Source organism: Henckelia pumila, chromosome 1 (assembly GCF_033568475.1).
Source record: "Henckelia pumila isolate YLH828 chromosome 1, ASM3356847v2, whole genome shotgun sequence".
Classification (NCBI taxonomy): domain Eukaryota; kingdom Viridiplantae; phylum Streptophyta; class Magnoliopsida; order Lamiales; family Gesneriaceae; genus Henckelia; species Henckelia pumila.
This window is the reverse complement of record NC_133120.1, coordinates 81,004,197-81,021,695: the sequence shown is the minus strand read 5'-3', so window position 1 is coordinate 81,021,695 and position 17,499 is coordinate 81,004,197. Positions and strand designations below refer to the sequence as shown.

The 17,499-nt window shown below is 35.9% G+C and overlaps 2 protein-coding genes across 11 annotated transcripts; one reads left to right on the top strand and one right to left on the bottom strand.

Moving 5' to 3' along the window:
* The first annotated feature begins 654 nt into the window (after positions 1–654).
* On the top strand, positions 655–10,244 carry LOC140881722 (uncharacterized). 10 transcript variants are annotated; one of them, XM_073287304.1, is made up of 12 exons: positions 660–4,042; positions 4,139–4,243; positions 4,328–5,896; positions 6,005–6,170; positions 6,262–6,412; positions 6,487–6,613; positions 6,820–6,894; positions 8,100–8,193; positions 8,380–8,650; positions 8,739–8,781; positions 8,856–8,959; positions 9,646–10,244. In XM_073287304.1, the coding sequence occupies exons 1-12, from the start codon at positions 781–783 to the stop codon at positions 9,946–9,948; spliced, it is 6,270 nt and encodes a 2,089-aa protein (XP_073143405.1). In that variant the 5' UTR covers positions 660–780; the 3' UTR covers positions 9,949–10,244. The 10 variants fall into 10 exon arrangements, 8 of the variants coding, with proteins under 8 accessions (XP_073143376.1, XP_073143405.1, XP_073143414.1 ...); XM_073287313.1 differs by having other exon boundaries at positions 660–2,011; positions 2,216–5,896; XM_073287290.1 differs by having other exon boundaries at positions 660–4,243.
* Positions 10,245–11,231: 987 nt separating this feature from the next.
* On the bottom strand, positions 11,232–11,953 carry LOC140875993 (probable calcium-binding protein CML44). The gene has a single exon (XM_073279834.1). The coding sequence runs from the start codon at positions 11,818–11,820 to the stop codon at positions 11,335–11,337; it is 486 nt and encodes a 161-aa protein (XP_073135935.1). The 5' UTR covers positions 11,821–11,953; the 3' UTR covers positions 11,232–11,334.
* Positions 11,954–17,499: the final 5,546 nt, after the last annotated feature.

The following is a 17,499-nucleotide window of genomic DNA, read 5'->3' as shown; positions in this document are numbered from 1 at the left end:
TAGACAAGGGAGATTCATGATTTTTTCATATTCTTTATTAAGAGTAATAATTGACTAATTAAAAATTTAAAATATAAATAAAAATGTGATTGTTTTAAAATATAGACAAGACAAGATTGATTTTTTTTTTTTAATTTTAAAAAATAAGGATGTGAGGGTATTTCCGTAAAATTAATTAAAGCTTTTGAGTGATTTAACCACTTGGTTAGAGAAACTAGGATGATAAAAATACTTATATATTTTATAAAAGCACTTTTCTTAAAAAAGATAGAAGATTTGGTATTAACGCACAATTTGTTATACTCATGATAATTTTTATGTTTGAAGCATATGTATCTATGCTTGTTTTTATGCCAAAAAAGCTAATTTTTTTCCTCTAAAAAGAAGAAAAGAGAACAACGGCAAACAAATGTTAACTTTAATTAAAGTTTGAATTTTTTTTTTTTTTTTGAAAAACAAGATTACGGATTTACCGTTTACGGTTAAAAAAAACGAAATTTTAATTTTTGCTCTATCAATTTATTTTATTTTTACTAATTTTTGTTTAAAAATAACACTTTCTTGTGTTTTATGTGGAGAGGCCCGACTAGCTTATAAATCTTACAAAGGCCCTCTATAATATGGGCTGTAATACTACTTCATAGTTTATTGGGCCCATTGAAAGCCCAAATACCTGTTCAGCTTCAATAGTCATTCCGTGACGCAATCCGGCCTAAATCGAAAATTCCACACATCCGAAAACACAAATACAGAGTTCGACGACGACACGTTACTCTGCGAATGGATCTACCGCCGCGCTTCCGCCGTCATCCCAGGTACGATGAGGCTCGCCACACGCCTCGTTTTGTTCATAATCATCATCTTTCGCCGCTGCCCCCATCGCCACCGCGTATTCTTCTCCCGCCGTTACCTCCGCTGCTTCCACCGCGGCACGATGGGCAGCTCCCGTTTCCCTCACACTTCTCCTCTCCACCCTACCTCCCTATTCTGGATAGCTCCTATATCCAGGAATTGGATCCGCCGAGAAAACCTTATCTGGATCGCTACCACGCTCCGCTGATACCACCTCCGCGTCAAGAAAACTTATCTTTTGGAGTCATACATGATTATCCGTCGCGAGACTCAATCATAGAAGATCAGATTTTTCGTCGGGGTTGTAATAATAGTTATGCCTATGATTTGCCCCGAACTTGGGACAGAGAATTTCCATGTGCTACGACGGAAGGTAGTTTTAGGATTTCTGAGATGGAGCGCCGTGATAGATACAGTAGTTCTAGGGTTTCTGGCGTAGAAGCTCGTGACATGTGGTGGAAGGATGCGAACGCTGATGTTAGGAGGTGGGACAATCGGAGTCGTGAGTTGTATTGTGAGAGAGAAGTTAGGAGATGTGACTCTGGTATCAATGGGGGCCACGGGCGGTGTTTTGACAAGACCATTGATGCTAGGAGACGGGAATGTGTTATCAGTGGGGGTCGCGACTTGTCCTTTGACAGGGATAATGGTAGGATTAGGTTGGATTATGGTATTAATGATGGAACTTCTTTACAATTAGAAAATAGACAGCAAGAATTTGTGAAGAGTAATTTGGGTTTGCATAGATTTAGTGGTAGGTTGGGGAGGGAGGGTAGTAAGAGGGAGTTTCATAGGCTCAGGAAGATGAATAGAGTGCCAAACAAGAGTGCCTTGCATAGGATTCAATCAGGAAAAGAACGCAGAAGGCACATTAGAGGTAAGAGAATCATGAATGAGTTGAGTAGCAGTAGTTTCAGAGGGAGAGTTAAAAGGAAATTTGAGTGCTTGGAAACAATAAGAAAGGATAATCAAGAGACAGAGCAGAGTCCAGTGGACCTTTCGATTTCCTTCAAGTCAAATTCTCTTGTGGCAAAGGCTATTTTAGCCCCATCCAGTCCGGTGTCAAAGGAGGAGACGTGTTTTTCCACAAGAAATCAAAAGATTAGAAAAATTAACAATATGGCTGATGCAGGATCAGCCAACTCCACCGGTCCGCTTTGTCCTCAAAAAGAGCTTGCTGAAAACTTCGATGTTTCTGGAAATGGAAATGTGACTCTCCCTAACTCCAGCGAGGTTGTAGCAGAACAAGTGCCTGGATTCCAATCTGGCGTGCGTTGTCCTCAAATAAAGCTGCCTGAAAACTTCAATATTTCTGCAAAGGGAAATGTGACTGCGAATTACCCTGACTCCTGCGAGGTTGTAGCGGAACAAGTGCCAGGATTCCAATCTGGCATGCTTTGTCCTCAAATAGAGCTGCCTGAAAACTTCAAAGTTTCTGTAAAGGGAAATGTGACTGCGGATAACCCTGACTCCAGTGAGGTTGTAGCAGAACAAGTGCCAGGACTCCTCTCTGGCGCGCTTTGTCCTCAAATAGAGCTGCCTGAAAACTTCAATGTTTCTGGAAAGGGAAATGTGATTGCGGATAACCCTGACTCCAGCGAGATTGTAGCAGAACAAGTGCCAGGATTCCTCTCTGGCGTGCTTTGTCCTCAAATAGAGCTGCCTGAGAACTTGAATGTTTCTGGAAAGGGAAATGTGACTGCGTATAACCCTGACTCAAGCGATGTTGTAGCGGAACAAGTGCCAGGATTCCAATCTGGCGGGCTTTGTCCTCAAATAGAGCTGCCTGAAAACTTCAGTGTTTCTGGAAAGGGAAATGTGACTGCGTATAACCCTGACTCCAGCGAGGTTGTTGCGGAACAAGTGCCAGGATTTCAATCTGGTGTGCTTTGTCCTCAAGTAGAGCCGGCTGAAAACTCCAATGTTTGTGGAAAGGGAAATGTTACCGCTTATAACCCTGACTCTAGTGAGGTAGTAGCGGAACCAGTGCCAGGATTTCAATCTGGCATGCTTTGTCCTCAAGTAGAGCTGCCTGAAAACTTCAATATTTCTGGAAAGGGAAACGTGACTGCGTATAAGCCTGACTCCAGTGAGCTTGTAGCGGAACAAATGCCAGGATTCCAATCTGGTGTGCTTTGTCCTCATATAGAGCTTCTTGAAAAGTTCAATGTTTCTGGAAATGAGAAGCTGACTGCGGTTAAGGCTAATAGCTTAGGTGATAATTTTGTGGAGAATGAAGCTTTGAAAGACATACATTTACTTGTTTTCAATACTTTTGGGTCTAGAAGAAGACTTCGACCCAGATCTAAGAAAAAGAAAAGCAGAAATAAAATTTTGGGTGGGACCCGGTTTCAGTTGTCTGAGGACACTGGTGAAATTGTGAATTTGGAAGCTTCCACTACTAGTACATCTGATGCATCAAAGCTGAATACTGCTTCAGAGAAAGTAGATATTGGCAGTGATTCAAATAGACCCTCCTTTTCCGATCAAAAGATGAAAGACACCAATTTAAAGATTTTGTCTGCTTCTCTGCACTTGTCTGATGATGTGAGTACTGAGTGCCCTGCCAAGGGCGCTGATTGTGCAAGCCAATTGGGAACTGATGAGGTCACAGTTCATGCAGGTGGATCATGCTTAGCTAATGAAAACATTGGTCATGGCGACGCATTTGGCTTCAAATTGCATGATGATAGTGTTGAGTTACATGTGCGAAAATGGGGTTCTATATTGGATCTGGAGAAGAACTTGATTGATTCTAAGGATCTGTCGACTAATTTGGTTGCTTTCAGGGTGGATAATATTAATGAGCAGCCTCTTCAGGATGGACTGCTGCTGCTTGAAAATGCTTTTGGCGAATTGCCTTTCAAATGTCCGGCTTCAGTTGAAGTTGAAGATATTACTGGCTTGCCAAGGCATCATGAAAGTAATACTCGCAAGTTTCTGAAAGACAAACATCTTCCTGAACATCACAAATCTTGTGCTTCAGAGTGTGAAAATTCATTGTGGAGGTCTGCCGATGTAATATCAAACAAATTCTTCCTGGAAACGGCAACTATACCTGAAATTGAAGGTTATTGTTCATCAAACTCAAGGGATGCAAAAATTTCAGTGGCTGGTGCTGTTGTAGACTGTTCAAGCGTGAGTTTGGGCACTGCGACCAGGTCTAATTTTCTTTCAGCAGATCATAAAGGTACTGTAGCTGAAGCTGATATTTCTTTAGTAAAAACAGTTAACCAATCATACAAAAATGGGGCTAATTTGTCCAATAAATGTGGCTGTATTGAAGGATATTCTGAGTCCAAGATTAAGAAGAAGAGGAACAAGAAAAAGAAAGCTAGAGGTTCTCAATTGGGTATTTCTGGTTCAAATGCTACGGTGCCCTTTGATAAAGGTAGCTCTGTAGATGTTGAACTTGCTAATCTTTTGGCAACAGATATTTCATCTGTCAAAGAAGCTGATTATCCTGGTGCTGCAGACATCTCTGAGGTGAATTTTGGATTAAAAGAAGGGCCCTCTGTAGCTGAAGACTCCCACCTGGATGCTGTTGACTTTTCTGGAGATGGCTCATTTCCTGGCAACGTAAAGAAGAGGAAAGTTGTCAGCCCAAGATTAAATTTTCCATCTTGCTTTGTTGATGATTCAATTGGAGATTGCCTTGCTAGCAATGACTTGAAACTTGATCACATGTCTCTCAGACTAACCGAACAACAGAATGCTGATCAAAGTGAAGAAACTCTTTCAGCCATGCATGCGGCAAGCACAGATGGTAGTGAGAACTTTTCTATTCCAGAGATGGATGTCACTCTGGCTTATGGTGATAACAATCTTCATCCGAAGGATGACCTGGCTTTCATTCGAAACATTTCGTCAATGTGTGCTGATGGAAGTGAGGATTTTGCTACTCAATCCGGTGATGAACTGGTGGCATCTATCTCGGATACTCCATCCTGCGTCAGTTCTCCTGAAGATTTGCTTTCTCATACAGACTTCCATTCAGAAAGTGAAATGATCTTTGAGGGATTTCAAACATCTAACATGCCCAAGCATTCCAAAACCTCCTCTCTTGGGAAATCTATTGAGAATGCAACTTCTGGCCACTTACAAACTATTACAAAGGTCCCACCATCATTACCTCAGAAAACAGATGCAGTGCCCTCAAGTAAAAACAAAGTGACCTCTGCTGTCCCTAACATTTTTTCTGGTCGTCCTGCTTTTAATTTTCACACTTCAAGGAAATTCCCTACTACTCATTTTGCAAAATCAAGGACATGGCATCGAACCGATCAATCCTCCATAAATGTTACTGGACCAACAATACGGCCTTGTCCTCTTCCTCACAGTGGTGCACCAAAGACGCCAAGGATTTCTCAGAGTTCATATGTCCGTAAGGGTAATAGCCTAGTAAGAAAACCTTCATCATCTGGCACTACTGCAGCTCATACTTCAAGTTCCTCAATTCATCTAACAAGTCCTTGTATAGATTATCTTAAAAAAAACCAAGTGAAGGTCGATATTCCATGTATACCGAGAATAGGGCAGGTAAATACTTCTGAAAGTTCTCAGTCACTGAGTCTGCCCCTAAATCATACTGGAAGATCGCTGAGAAGTGCATCTTGCCACTCGGTAGAGTCTTTGCCTGTGACAAATTCCCTAGGAAGTGGTGGTCCTTCAAATTCTTTGGATGCTTTAAAAGAGACTGTGAAGTCTTCTGAAATTCCTGAATGCCAAACTGGTTCGGGTAATAATTCAGACAGCCTGAGTACCCTTGGCAAAGAGAACCCGAGGAAGAAGATATCGTATGTCAAGCGGAGATCAAATCAATTGATTGCAACTTCTGATCCTAAAGATCCATCTACACCTGGCGTAGATAAGTCTCAAGCATCATCATCTGATGGCTACTACAAGAATAGTAAAAATCAGCTTATAAGAGTATCTTCAGAAAGCCATTCGAGAAAAGGAGATTCAATAGCAACCTTTAACTCGCACAGGCTTGGGTCTCAAACAATTTTACCTATAAGTTTTGGCAAGCGACAATCAAGTAAAGGTTTGTTTTACTCTTTCATCGTATATGACGTGGTGATATTTTTGTTTTCACCGTTTACTACGTTTTTGTATTATTGTACATGATTACTATGTTTGTTACTTGTCGCAGGTTTTGCCAAGACTTACAAATTGTCTAAATTTCCATTGGTGTGGAATCTAAACGGTGCTCAATTGCCAAACAAAAGTAGCAGTTCATTAGGACCTCGCAAAGTGTGGCCGTATTTGTTTCCGTGGAGGAGATCTACGTACAGGAGAAGTTCCTTGCCCACAATCAGGTGCACTGATAGCCAATTCAATTTTCTTTTTCGATATTTCTATTTTGGCCCTGTGGGTAGAACTAATGCCTACATGCTAATGTTTCTTCAGCCAAAAATTGCTTCTATCAAGTAAAAGAGGTGCCATTTACACGAGATCAACTCATGGTTATTCTCTCAGGATGTCCAAGGTGTTGAGTGTTTGTGGCCGTAGTTTAAAGTGGTCAAAATCAATTGAGAGGAAGTCAAAGAAAGCTAATGAGGTTTGTTGAGTACAAGTACTCCTGGATTGAGGACCTCATTCATGTGGATGATAGCATTAATGTCTTATCTACAGGAAGCTACACGAGCAGTTGCAGCTGCTGAGAAGAGGAAAAAAGAAGAAAAGGGTACTATTTCCGTTCTTCCAAAGAGCAGAAATCATGTTTCTCGTAAGTCGGTTGTTATTGTAAAGCTGTGTCCAGGTACGCCACTCTGCATTCCTGGTGTGGCACATCCAGTATACACAATTTAATTAATTTGAGTGAAATGAAGAAATTTAGTTAATCATGACTGTCCATCCTTTGATCCTTATTCATATAATACATCTAAGATATAAGTGTTTATTGGGTTGGTTCGCATCGATGGTTTCTCAGATTGGATAACAGTTGGTATAAACTTACATGAACAGGGGAACGCATATTTCGTATTGGTTCTGAGCGATACAAAATGGATCCATCTAGGAGGAGTCTTCAAAGGATTACAGGTGTTCTGCTGACTATGAATATGTTCTGTTGTTTTTGCTCGCAATGAGTAGAGGCCTCAATTTATACTTATTTAGACTGTACAAGTTAACCCAATTTTCATTTGTTTCCAAATTACATTTTATTGGTAATTCATTGTTAAATTGGTAACATGTTGCTTACCTTTTCATTTACACTGATGGAGATGAGTTTCTCAATTTCAAATTTTTCAGTTTGATCGGAAAAAATTGTCTAGTTCAATATATTAGTTTGTTGTTGGCACTTTGATAGTAGAAATTAGGAACATGACATCTGGCGGTAGATGGTGACGGGAAAAGTTACGAGTCATGCCAAATCTAAAAAGAAGAGCATAGCAACATTCACTCAATAAGGGCATCTTACTTGGATGTTGCTATACCCTTTTTTTGAGATTTGGCATGCTCATAACTTTTTTTCATAGTTTTGCCAATTTCTATACTGCATCCAGTGTTGTAAGTGATGGTAGACGGTGAAAGGGCGGTCAGTGACTGCACGCCGGGTGCCTTAGCGGTTATTTTTATACTATTTTTTATGTCTAATTATATATAATCAGTTAATATATGCGTAACATGTTGTTTATGCACAAATAAGCTTCATACAATACAATACAATTTATAATGTGCAAATAAATACATAATGTTACTAAGAAGATAAATTAATATAGATTCATAACCATATTAATACTAAAAATGTAATATGATAATATCATTATTTTTTACCAAAATTCTAAGTTTAAAATCAGAACAAGAATTTATTAGAAATTAAAAGTTCAACCTAGTGGGCGGGTTGGTTGGCGGTTGGAGGTGGAAGGAGGTAGGGTTTGTGGCACTTGTGGGTGATTGGGTTGGCTATTATGTTTTGAAGAAGTGTATATACTTGTGTTGACTTTTTTACCAACTAACCTGCCCGCCTCTCCTGTACCATCTCACCTTCGGCCACCTACATAATCGCCCAGGGCACAGGCAATGCGGTTGATAGCCGCCTCGCCGCCATTTATAACATACTGTGTCATAAAATCCATCTGTTAGGTTGATGAGGGTAGATGTATTCTTTTTCAGTCTTGAAACAAGTTAGCCCTTTATTAGAGTCCCTTTGTGTATCCCTAGCAGTATTTTTCCTATGTGGCTACATCTGATGTAATTGATTTTCAGAAATTGAACATGTAACCCCTTCTCCATGTTTTATGCAGAAGAGGAGGAACCATCACCTTCGGATGTTCTCCAATCTGAGAATAATCTAAAGAAATCTTATGTTCCCAAGAGATTACTTATTGGCAATGATGAGTAAGTTCCCCAAAGGCAATATTTATGTGTATGAAACTTAGAATCTGCGGAAGAATCACTTGAAACTTAAAATCTGAACCACAACCATTTAGTTTTAAAAACTAAAATAAGATATCTTGGTCAGTTGGTGACTATATGTAAGCAAAATTGGTTTATACTGTAACAATTGTGTTTACCTTTGTTTAGATATGTTCGAATCGGTACTGGTAACCAGCTGGTTAGAGATCCAAAGAAAAGAATTCGTGTATTGGCTAGCGAGAAAGTTCGATGGAGTTTGCGAACTGCAAGATTGCGATTGGCTAGAAAGAGAAAATATTGTCAGTTTTTTACTAGATTTGGAAAATGCAACAAGAGTGATGGGAAATGCCCTTATATCCATGATTCCTCTAAAATAGTTGTCTGCACTAAATTTCTGAATGGTTCATGCACCGACAGTGACTGCAAATTAACTCACAAGGTACTGTTATGATTTGTCTTGAGCTGCTTAGCATGTGTAACTTCAGTTATCCTCTTGAATACATATGATGATAGCACCCATCGTACAGGTTATTCCTGAGAGAATGCCAGATTGTTCTTACTTTCTGAAAGGTGAGTATTGATGTATTTTATGGGTGTCAAAACGATTTTCACAGGGATAAAGCTCTCATTCTTTTCCTTTTCAGGGTCATGCTCTAATGAAAATTGTCCCTATAGACATGTCGATGTGAATCCCGAATCCTCAATTTGTAAAAGATTTCTCAGGGGTTACTGCGCAGATGGTAATGAGGTATATAGCTTGTCCTGGTTTTAAATCTTTTAATTAGGCTTGTGACCAGTTGCAAAACACCGAAATGGGTTATGTGGCTCATTCCTGTTATGAATCTTGCTTCATGGTTCTTGATCATGTTTACACCACAGGTTGTCTGGTTTTTGCTACAGTTTTTGTTCTGATTTTCTCAAAAAAAAAAAAAAAAAGGTCTATGCAAAAACAGACAAATTATTAGAGTGAACTTCATTGAATATTTTAAAGTGAGATGATTTTCTTTTCCATATCATTGAGAAAAAAATTGTTGGTGGAGCGCGGGAGGTTCTTTCTGCATTGGTTTCCGATTTGTATCTGTTTGGTTCATGTGCACTGTTTGTTAGCAGTGATATCTTAGCATATTCTTTTCGGAACACATCCTTCTTGGTTTTGATTGTGAATTTTGGTTCAACAATTGGATGTGTTGATCCTTGACGATGAGTTGTGTGTTGATCCTGAAAGAAAAGATAGCCTCTTGAATCTTGATCCTGTAAGGTGGCCAAATTCGTGACAAGAGATATGGTTTACTGCCCATACTCGGTGAAGCTGCAAAGTCTGTTGCCTGGTTTATTTGTAATTTTCAAGATTCCACCAAATCACACACTTCATGCAGTACACCACTAGGCAATGATCATAAATCTTGTGAATGGATTATTTCTTCAAACTTGCAGTGCCGGAAGAAACACACTTATGTCTGTCCTGCTTTTGAATCGACGGGCATCTGTACTCGATCATCTATTTGCAAGCTCCACCATCCTAAAAAGAAGACAGAAAAGAATCCTGTAAGCGAACAAAGGATTGTGAGAGGTCGGTACTTTGATGGAGGTCTCATTGATGCTGCTGAATGCAGTATGGCTTCTGGTGAGAAGCTTTCCGCAAAAGGTGAGGATGACATGGTTTTCGAAGAGGGAACATACCCAGACTACATTAGTTTGGACATCAGCAATGATGACCCCGAAATGACTATATTATGATAACTCGCTAGATGCACTTGTAGTAGCACATATCAAGCTCATTGAGCCTTCGCCTCCGTTCCTGGTGCTGGATTTGGGTCGCGACTCCTGCCTTGGTAGTTTTTTGCATGTGATGTATGCTCTTGCCGCTGATATTTTCCCTTTTTTTTCGTCCTTTTTGTTTCCTTCTCTTTATTCTATCTTTTTCACTGCTTCAATCTAGGATACATAGGTTAGTTTTAGGGTAGATATAGGATGGATGATGTACATGATTGTAAGAAAACATGGATCAAATGAGAAATTGAGTTTCAAAAACTTATTTTAGCGTGAAATTTGAGCCAATTAAATTTTATGCAATGAATAAAGTAATGCGTGTGGCCAAACTCTTATAAAAAATCTGGTTTTATTTATTTTCCTCCACAAATGAATGCATATCTACAATATGCTATAAGTGATTTTTTTTTAAATTTTTTTAAATATCTGGTTTTCATTGTTCAATTTCGCTCTAGATAAAATTCCCAGCTCGTTATTAAACCGTATTTCATTGTTCGATTTTAAAAAAATGAAAAATCACATTAGCCGAAGTGAATATCAATTAAATATAATGTAAGATAAAATAGTAAAACAAAACGTTAGAACTTAGAAACGTGAAGCATGATATATTTGGAACATAACATCTCGAGTCACCAAATAGGAGTTGCATAAAATGAAATGATAAGCTATTTTGAACTTGCAATTAATAACTTGTTAATTGGTACTCAGTGTCCAATTATGTTCCTGAAATAGTACATCCTTAATTTGTTGGATAATATATCATCAAGTAGCTTTTCTCAAAGTTGATCATATTTGAATTTATTCTAATTTAGTATAGAGGTATCGAGATATTTTTATTTATTTTATTATTATTATTTATTATATGAAATAATTTATTGAGCTATATATCTCTACTCCTAAATTTGTTTAACTTCTTCCGTAATTCAGTATTCAATTAATCATACTAAAACAAATTAGGAACGAATGAAAATTTGCAATTGCGATTGGACATATGATTCGATGTATTCTCATGTAATTAATTGAAATATTTTTCTACTCTTAAATTATTTGAGTGGTACACATGAAAGTTCCCAGAAAGTCTTTAATATCCTATAGCTCATTTCACTTTACGTTTTACGTTCCGAATCCATTACTTTTCAAAGAGCAATCCAAAATATTCTCACCATATATATAAATATTCTCATCGATATATATTATAAATTAATGATTTCCAACATCATACATGTAAACTATATATCAAACCACTTATATATAATCTTTACAAAAATGAAAATAAAACGAGATAAAACCCCCAAAATTTAACTAAAATTTCGAATGAATTAATGAGATGTTTAGTTGATCTAGGACCGATGATCATATATCCTTCAGCAGCATCATATCCTTAAACTCCTCGAAATCAAGAAATCCATCCGAATTCGTATCGTACACATCGATCATACGCTTGCAATCTTGCCCACAACGTTCATCCCACAATCCTAATCTTGACAAAACAAGTCGAAGTTCGTCACATGAAATGAATCCATCTCCGTTCAGATCGAACACCCGGAAAGCCTTCCGAAGATCCATCTCCGAGACGTCGTCGTCGTCGTCTTCATGCTCGATCGAACAATATTCTTCTTGGACGACCGTGTTTCCCTTGATCAAAGTTTGGTAAAAGAACAAGAAATCGATGTAGTCCAAGCACTTGTCGCCCACCGGAAGCTCGAGCTCGTTTCGTTTAGCAGGCACACTGATTTTCTCTAGTAGCCACATTAGTTCATCCAAGCTCACAAGCCCATCTCCATTTTTATCAAGCTCATTGAAGATTCGGTGCAAGTAAGCCATATTTAGAGGAGACATAATTTTTTTTGGAATATATATACATGTAAATTAAACTTGTAATATATATATATATTACCAAATCATAAAAAAGAATTTAAATAAATGGACTTGGATTTTGAATGTTGTGCTCACAATCGATCATCCATTTTATTTTTTTGTCGTGGAAAAGGGGTACGTAGAGCATACTATATATATAGGAGGAGTTGAGAATTTCATTTGAGTTTGTACTTCAAAGAAATTAAAATTAATTTATACATAATTCAGCACGTAATATTTTCTAAGTTGTTGTACTTGCCCGTACGTGTTTCCTATTATATGAGAACGATGGCTCCATATCACGAAGGTTGCAGGAAGTTTCCTGGAAGAAGTGACGCAAATTTCACGTTTGAATAATATTTGGGATGCATAGGTTATTATTAGTGCAAATTGCTCAAAAATCCCCAATGCAAACATGTTTTGTTCTGCACTCCTTAGCCACTTTTTTGTACCACATTTTTTGTTAATTTGTACCATATATTGTATGGTTTTGTACCACATATTGTATTGTTTTGTACCACATTTTATGACTAGGGACCCCAAAGCAAAACATGTTTGCATTTGGGGATTTTTGAGCAAATTGTCCTTATTATTATTATTTTTATTATTATTATTATTAATGTAAACTGAATTCCGAAAATACAAGTCCTGGCACCTAACCAAGATTTAGATTTTTTTTCTTGTGTGTCACAGACTCACAAGCATGACAAGATTCTGTCAAAGTAAAAACTTTGGGCAAAAAAGATTAAAAAAAAAAAAAAAAGAAGAGAGAAAATGAATTTAAATTTGAGTTTTGGTCAATTATGTTGTAAAAAAGTTTGGTAATTCGATTATCAAACCCCGTGTTCAGGCCAAGGGGTGTCAAGAATAGATAAGATTTGCCCACTCGATTCGATTCGATTCGATTTGAAAGATATTGGGTTATGGTAAGGCCATCTTCAACCCATTACGCAATTTTGATGTCACACTAACTTCAAAATAGTGTAATTCCTGCACCAAATTCAAAACTCATCTCCAACCCATCAACTCTAAATTTTACATTAAAAAGAATATTCTCGCAATATTTTCTATTATTTTATTCTCAACAAATAATTTATTTCACAAAATATTTTTAAACAAAATAATTAAAATATCAATTATATCTAAAATAATATTTTCTATGTAGAAATATTAATGAATTAAAAATTTTAATTACATATATTTTCAGAAAAATTTTAAGCATTTTTAAAATTTTATTTTATTTATTTAAATATTTAAAATCATTATTTAATTTATGAATTTTATTTTTATTTATTTAAATAATTAATAAATTAGAAAAAAAAACAAGACAAAAAAAAAAAAAAAGATAACGTAAAGCTACAGTGTTGCATCATATTTGGTGCAACACTGTAGCTTTACTCCAACCTGGCGCTGAAAATAGCGCTGGGTTGGAGCAAAGAATGCAACATCATTTTGGCGTATTACACCAAAATGGTGTTGCATTGGAGATGCTCTAATGAATTTTATGGATTAATTCAGATCCAATCAGGTTGGATCTGAAAGTTAACCTAAAAAAACTATTTGAATTCAGGTCAATTCAGTTGACCTTGAATTTTTTATTTTTATATTGAATACGAAATAGATTGTCTGTTTTAAAAAAAATTATTGTATATTGATATAATATGGTTTATTCATTTAATATTTATGTTTTGTAAAATTTTGATTTTTCAAAACATTTTTTTAGTAATTATATTCTAATGTTCTACAATTAGACTTTTAAATTAAAATTATATAAATAAACAAAATTTTGTTATTATGCGTTTAAATTAAAATATCACTATTGTTATTGAGTGTTTTGAATTTTTATTTAATTACTCTGTTAAAAAAATATAAAAAAATAAAAATCAAATCATGTTGGTTTAGGTTAGTTGGATTGGGGTTCGAATTGGTTCGTTCAAGTTCAGGTCAGGTCAGGTCAGGTCGGGTCGGGTCGAGAGATTTTTTAACTAATATCTTGCATCAAACCAACTCACATGAATCAACAACCCTATTCAAACTTGCTCAAGTGTGACTGTAAAATGAATCTCTATAGTAACTATTTCGTATTGATACTTGCAATCACCTTTCCTTCTTTTTCTAAACTATGAGGGATAGGGATGTAGCGCAAAATTCTTTATTTTTTAAAATTAAGAAATAAAAAATGGATACAAAGTGAATTTGAGAAATTAAATAAAGATTTGTGGATGCGATCTCTAGATAATCCCTTGATTTTCCTCTTCAATGACAATTTCTTGATGCATTTAAATTTCTTGGGTTTTTGATCTTTTTGGAAGACGATTTGATGTCTTGAGATTTGATTTGATGTCTTGATAAAGTTAATTCGATGGGTTAACACCTTGATATCGAATTAAACTTCAAAATTTGGGAAAAACGCGATGAACTCTTTGAATCGCGCCTTGAAATTTGTTATCTTGAATTTGATGAAGAACACGATCTTCTTGAATTTGATTTATTTGACGAAGAGCACGTACTTCTTGAATTTGATGAAGAACATAATATTCTTGAATTTGATTTATTTGATGAAGAACACGAACTTATTGAATTTGATGAATAACACGATCTTCTTGAATTTGATTTGTTTGATGAAGAACACAACCTTTTTGAATTTGATGAAGAACACGATCTTCTTGAATTTGATTTGTTTGATGAAGAACACGAACTTCTTGAATTTGATGAAGAACACGATCTTCTTGAATTTGATTTGTTTGATGAAGAACACGAACTTCTTGAATTTAATGAAGAACACGATCTTCTTGAATTTGAATGAATTTAATATATTTAAAGAAGAACGCAATTAATCCCTTGAATCACACCTTGATCTTCTCGAATTTGATGGACTTGAAGAAGAACGCCTTGAACTTCTCTTGATTTCTTTGAAGTTCTTGAATTTGACTTGAGAGAAATGTCTTGAATTCTTCTATTCCTCTGCTTCTTTGTCTTCTGTGTTGTGTCTTCTTCTTGGTCACCTGCCCCTATTTATAACTGAAGGATACAGATTTCTACCATTTTTTATTTGATGAGGTGTCGCAATTTGATTGGCTCCTCCTGATTTATTTGGTGATTATTTTCCATTAATCACAAGATTTGATTTTAAATACTAAAAATATTAATATTTCTTTTCATTTAGTTTAAGATTTGATTTTAAATACTAAAAATGTTAGTATTTCTTCCATTTGATACAAGATCCAATCTTGATTTTAAAATCTTGGTTTGATCACAAAATATATTAAAATATCAATTAATTAACTATTTTTTTTTTGTAGGAATTTAATTTTCTTATAAGTAGTCAATTATTTTTTATTGATATTTAATGTTATTTTGTATTTTTCATAATTTTAGGGTCAATATGTCTACATATGTATTTGAGATGGGTAAAAAAAAAAAACAAATTCATGATTGTACTCAGAATATATCTAAGTTGTCTACGTATCCAATACAGGGATAAAGTCATTATAATGTAGTTCAAAAATTTGATTGTTTGAGATGGGGGGTGCCGTGCACAGTTTATACTCATACGGGTCAGGAAAATCTATTTCTTAACCACCCTAGACTAGGTGGGGATTTAATATTTTAGCCACATAAAATACCATAATTGGGAGAAATATAGTTTAACCACATCAATTCACTATTGGTGGGTTACATAACAGTTTAACCACGTGTAATAGCTTTGGTGGAGTACATAACAGTTTAACCACATGTAATACATTTGGTGTATACCGTTCATAGTTTATACTCTTGTGGGTCAGGAGTATTGGTAAAATAATCATCCCCTTTCTTGAAAATTTCCGTTTCTCTTGCTCTATGATATTCTTGAGTTGGAGGCCCTTTCGCTCCACTTGTAGTTATGCTCAACTCCATGTCATGGGCTCGAGTAGCTAATTCTTCAAATGTCTTTGACTGGATTCCTTGAAGTATATATCGAAGTCCCCAATGCATACCTTGGATGCACATCTCAATTGCAGAAGATTCGGACAATCGATCTTTGCAGTTAAGGCTCAAATTTCTCCATCGATTGATAAAGTCAATTACGATTTTTTCTTTTCATTGTCGTGAGTTTGTTAGCTCAATCATGCTAACTACTCGTCGAGTACTATAGAAGCGATTGAGAAGTTCTTGTTCTAGTTGTTTTCAAATATCAATTGAGCATGGCTCCAAATCAGTATACCAATCAAATGCATTCCCTTTTAGTGAACGAACAAATTGCTTGACTAGGTAATCTTCGTATGTCCCAGCATTGTTACATGTTTCAATGAAATGAGCCACATGTTTTGGGTTTCCTTTGCCATCAAATTGTTGAAACTTTGGAGGTTGATAGCCATTTGACATTCTTAAGTTATCAATCCTTTGTGAATATGGCTTGGCATAGGTGGGAGATGGATTGGGAGCATCCGTCAAGCTTTTCTTTGATAATACCCACGATGAACTCTTTTAACTGGTCAACATAAACTATACCATTAGATGAAAAATGTAAATCTTTAGTATGTTCCTTTTTTTTCTTCAATGATGACTCAGTTTCATCATTAGTTTCATCTTGTTTTTCCACGTAACTTGCATCAGTATGGTTTATCTTGTCCATCAACTTCATAATTTGGGAGTCTTGTTCTTGCACATGTTTTGCAAGTCCCTCAATGACCTTCGTCAAGTTTGCTATTTGATCTTCTAAAGTTGTGGCATTTGTCACCATCACTCTTTCTATGTGAGAGTTCTGATGGGTCTCAAGAAAATGAGTTGCCTCCGAAGATACTTCTAATTTCTTGGACATACTTCTTGTGATGACTCCAAGACTTCCATTTGACTTCGTAGCAGAAATCTTCATGTTGGAAATCTTTTCATTGGTAGACATGATTGCTTAAAAATTTTGGTGAAGAGAAAAGATGAAGGGTAGAGATAGTCCTACTAGGCGTTCCAAAATTTGTAGCGCAAAATTCTTTATTTCTTAAAATTAAGAAATATAAAATGGATACAAAGTGAATTTGAGAAATTAAATAAATATTTGTGGATGCGATATCTAGATAATCCCTTGATTTTCCTCTTCAATGACAATTTCTTGATGCATTTAAATTTCTTGGGTATTTGATCTTCTTGAAAGACGATTTGATATCTTGAGATTTGATTTGATGTCTTGATAAAGTTAATTCGATGGGTTAATACATTGATATCGAATTAAAATTTCAAATTTTGGGAAGAACACGATGAACTCCTTGAATCGCGCCTTGAAATTTGTTATCTTGAATTTGATGAAGAACACGATCTTCTTGAATTTGATTTATTTGACGAAGAGCACGAACTTCTTGAATTTGATGAAGAACACAATCTTCTTGAATTTGATTTATTTGATGAAGAACACGAACTTCTTGAATTTGATGAAGAACACAATCTTCTTGAATTTTATTTATTTGACGAAGAGCACGAACTTCTTGAATTTGATGAAGAACACAATCTCCTTGAATTTGATTTATTTGATGAAGAACACGAACTTTTTGAATTTGATGAAGAAAACGATCTTCTTGAATTTGATTTGTTTGATGAAGAACACGAACTTCTTGAATTTGAGAAAGAACACGATCTTCTTGAATTTGATTTGTTTGATGAAGAATACGAACTTCTTGAATTTGATGAAGA

Excerpts from the sequence above, each read along its gene's own strand:
- LOC140881722 (XM_073287257.1), top strand. The coding sequence starts at position 781 with ATGGATCTACCGCCGCGCTTCCGCCGTCATCCCAGGTACGATGAGGCT. Across the intron at positions 6,413-6,486 it reads AGTCAAAGAAAGCTAATGAG|GAAGCTACACGAGCAGTTGC; the intron begins GTTTGTTGAGTA and ends TCTTATCTACAG. Across the intron at positions 6,895-8,099 it reads GAGTCTTCAAAGGATTACAG|AAGAGGAGGAACCATCACCT; the intron begins GTGTTCTGCTGA and ends TGTTTTATGCAG.
- LOC140875993 (XM_073279834.1), bottom strand. The coding sequence starts at position 11,820 with ATGTCTCCTCTAAATATGGCTTACTTGCACCGAATCTTCAATGAGCTT.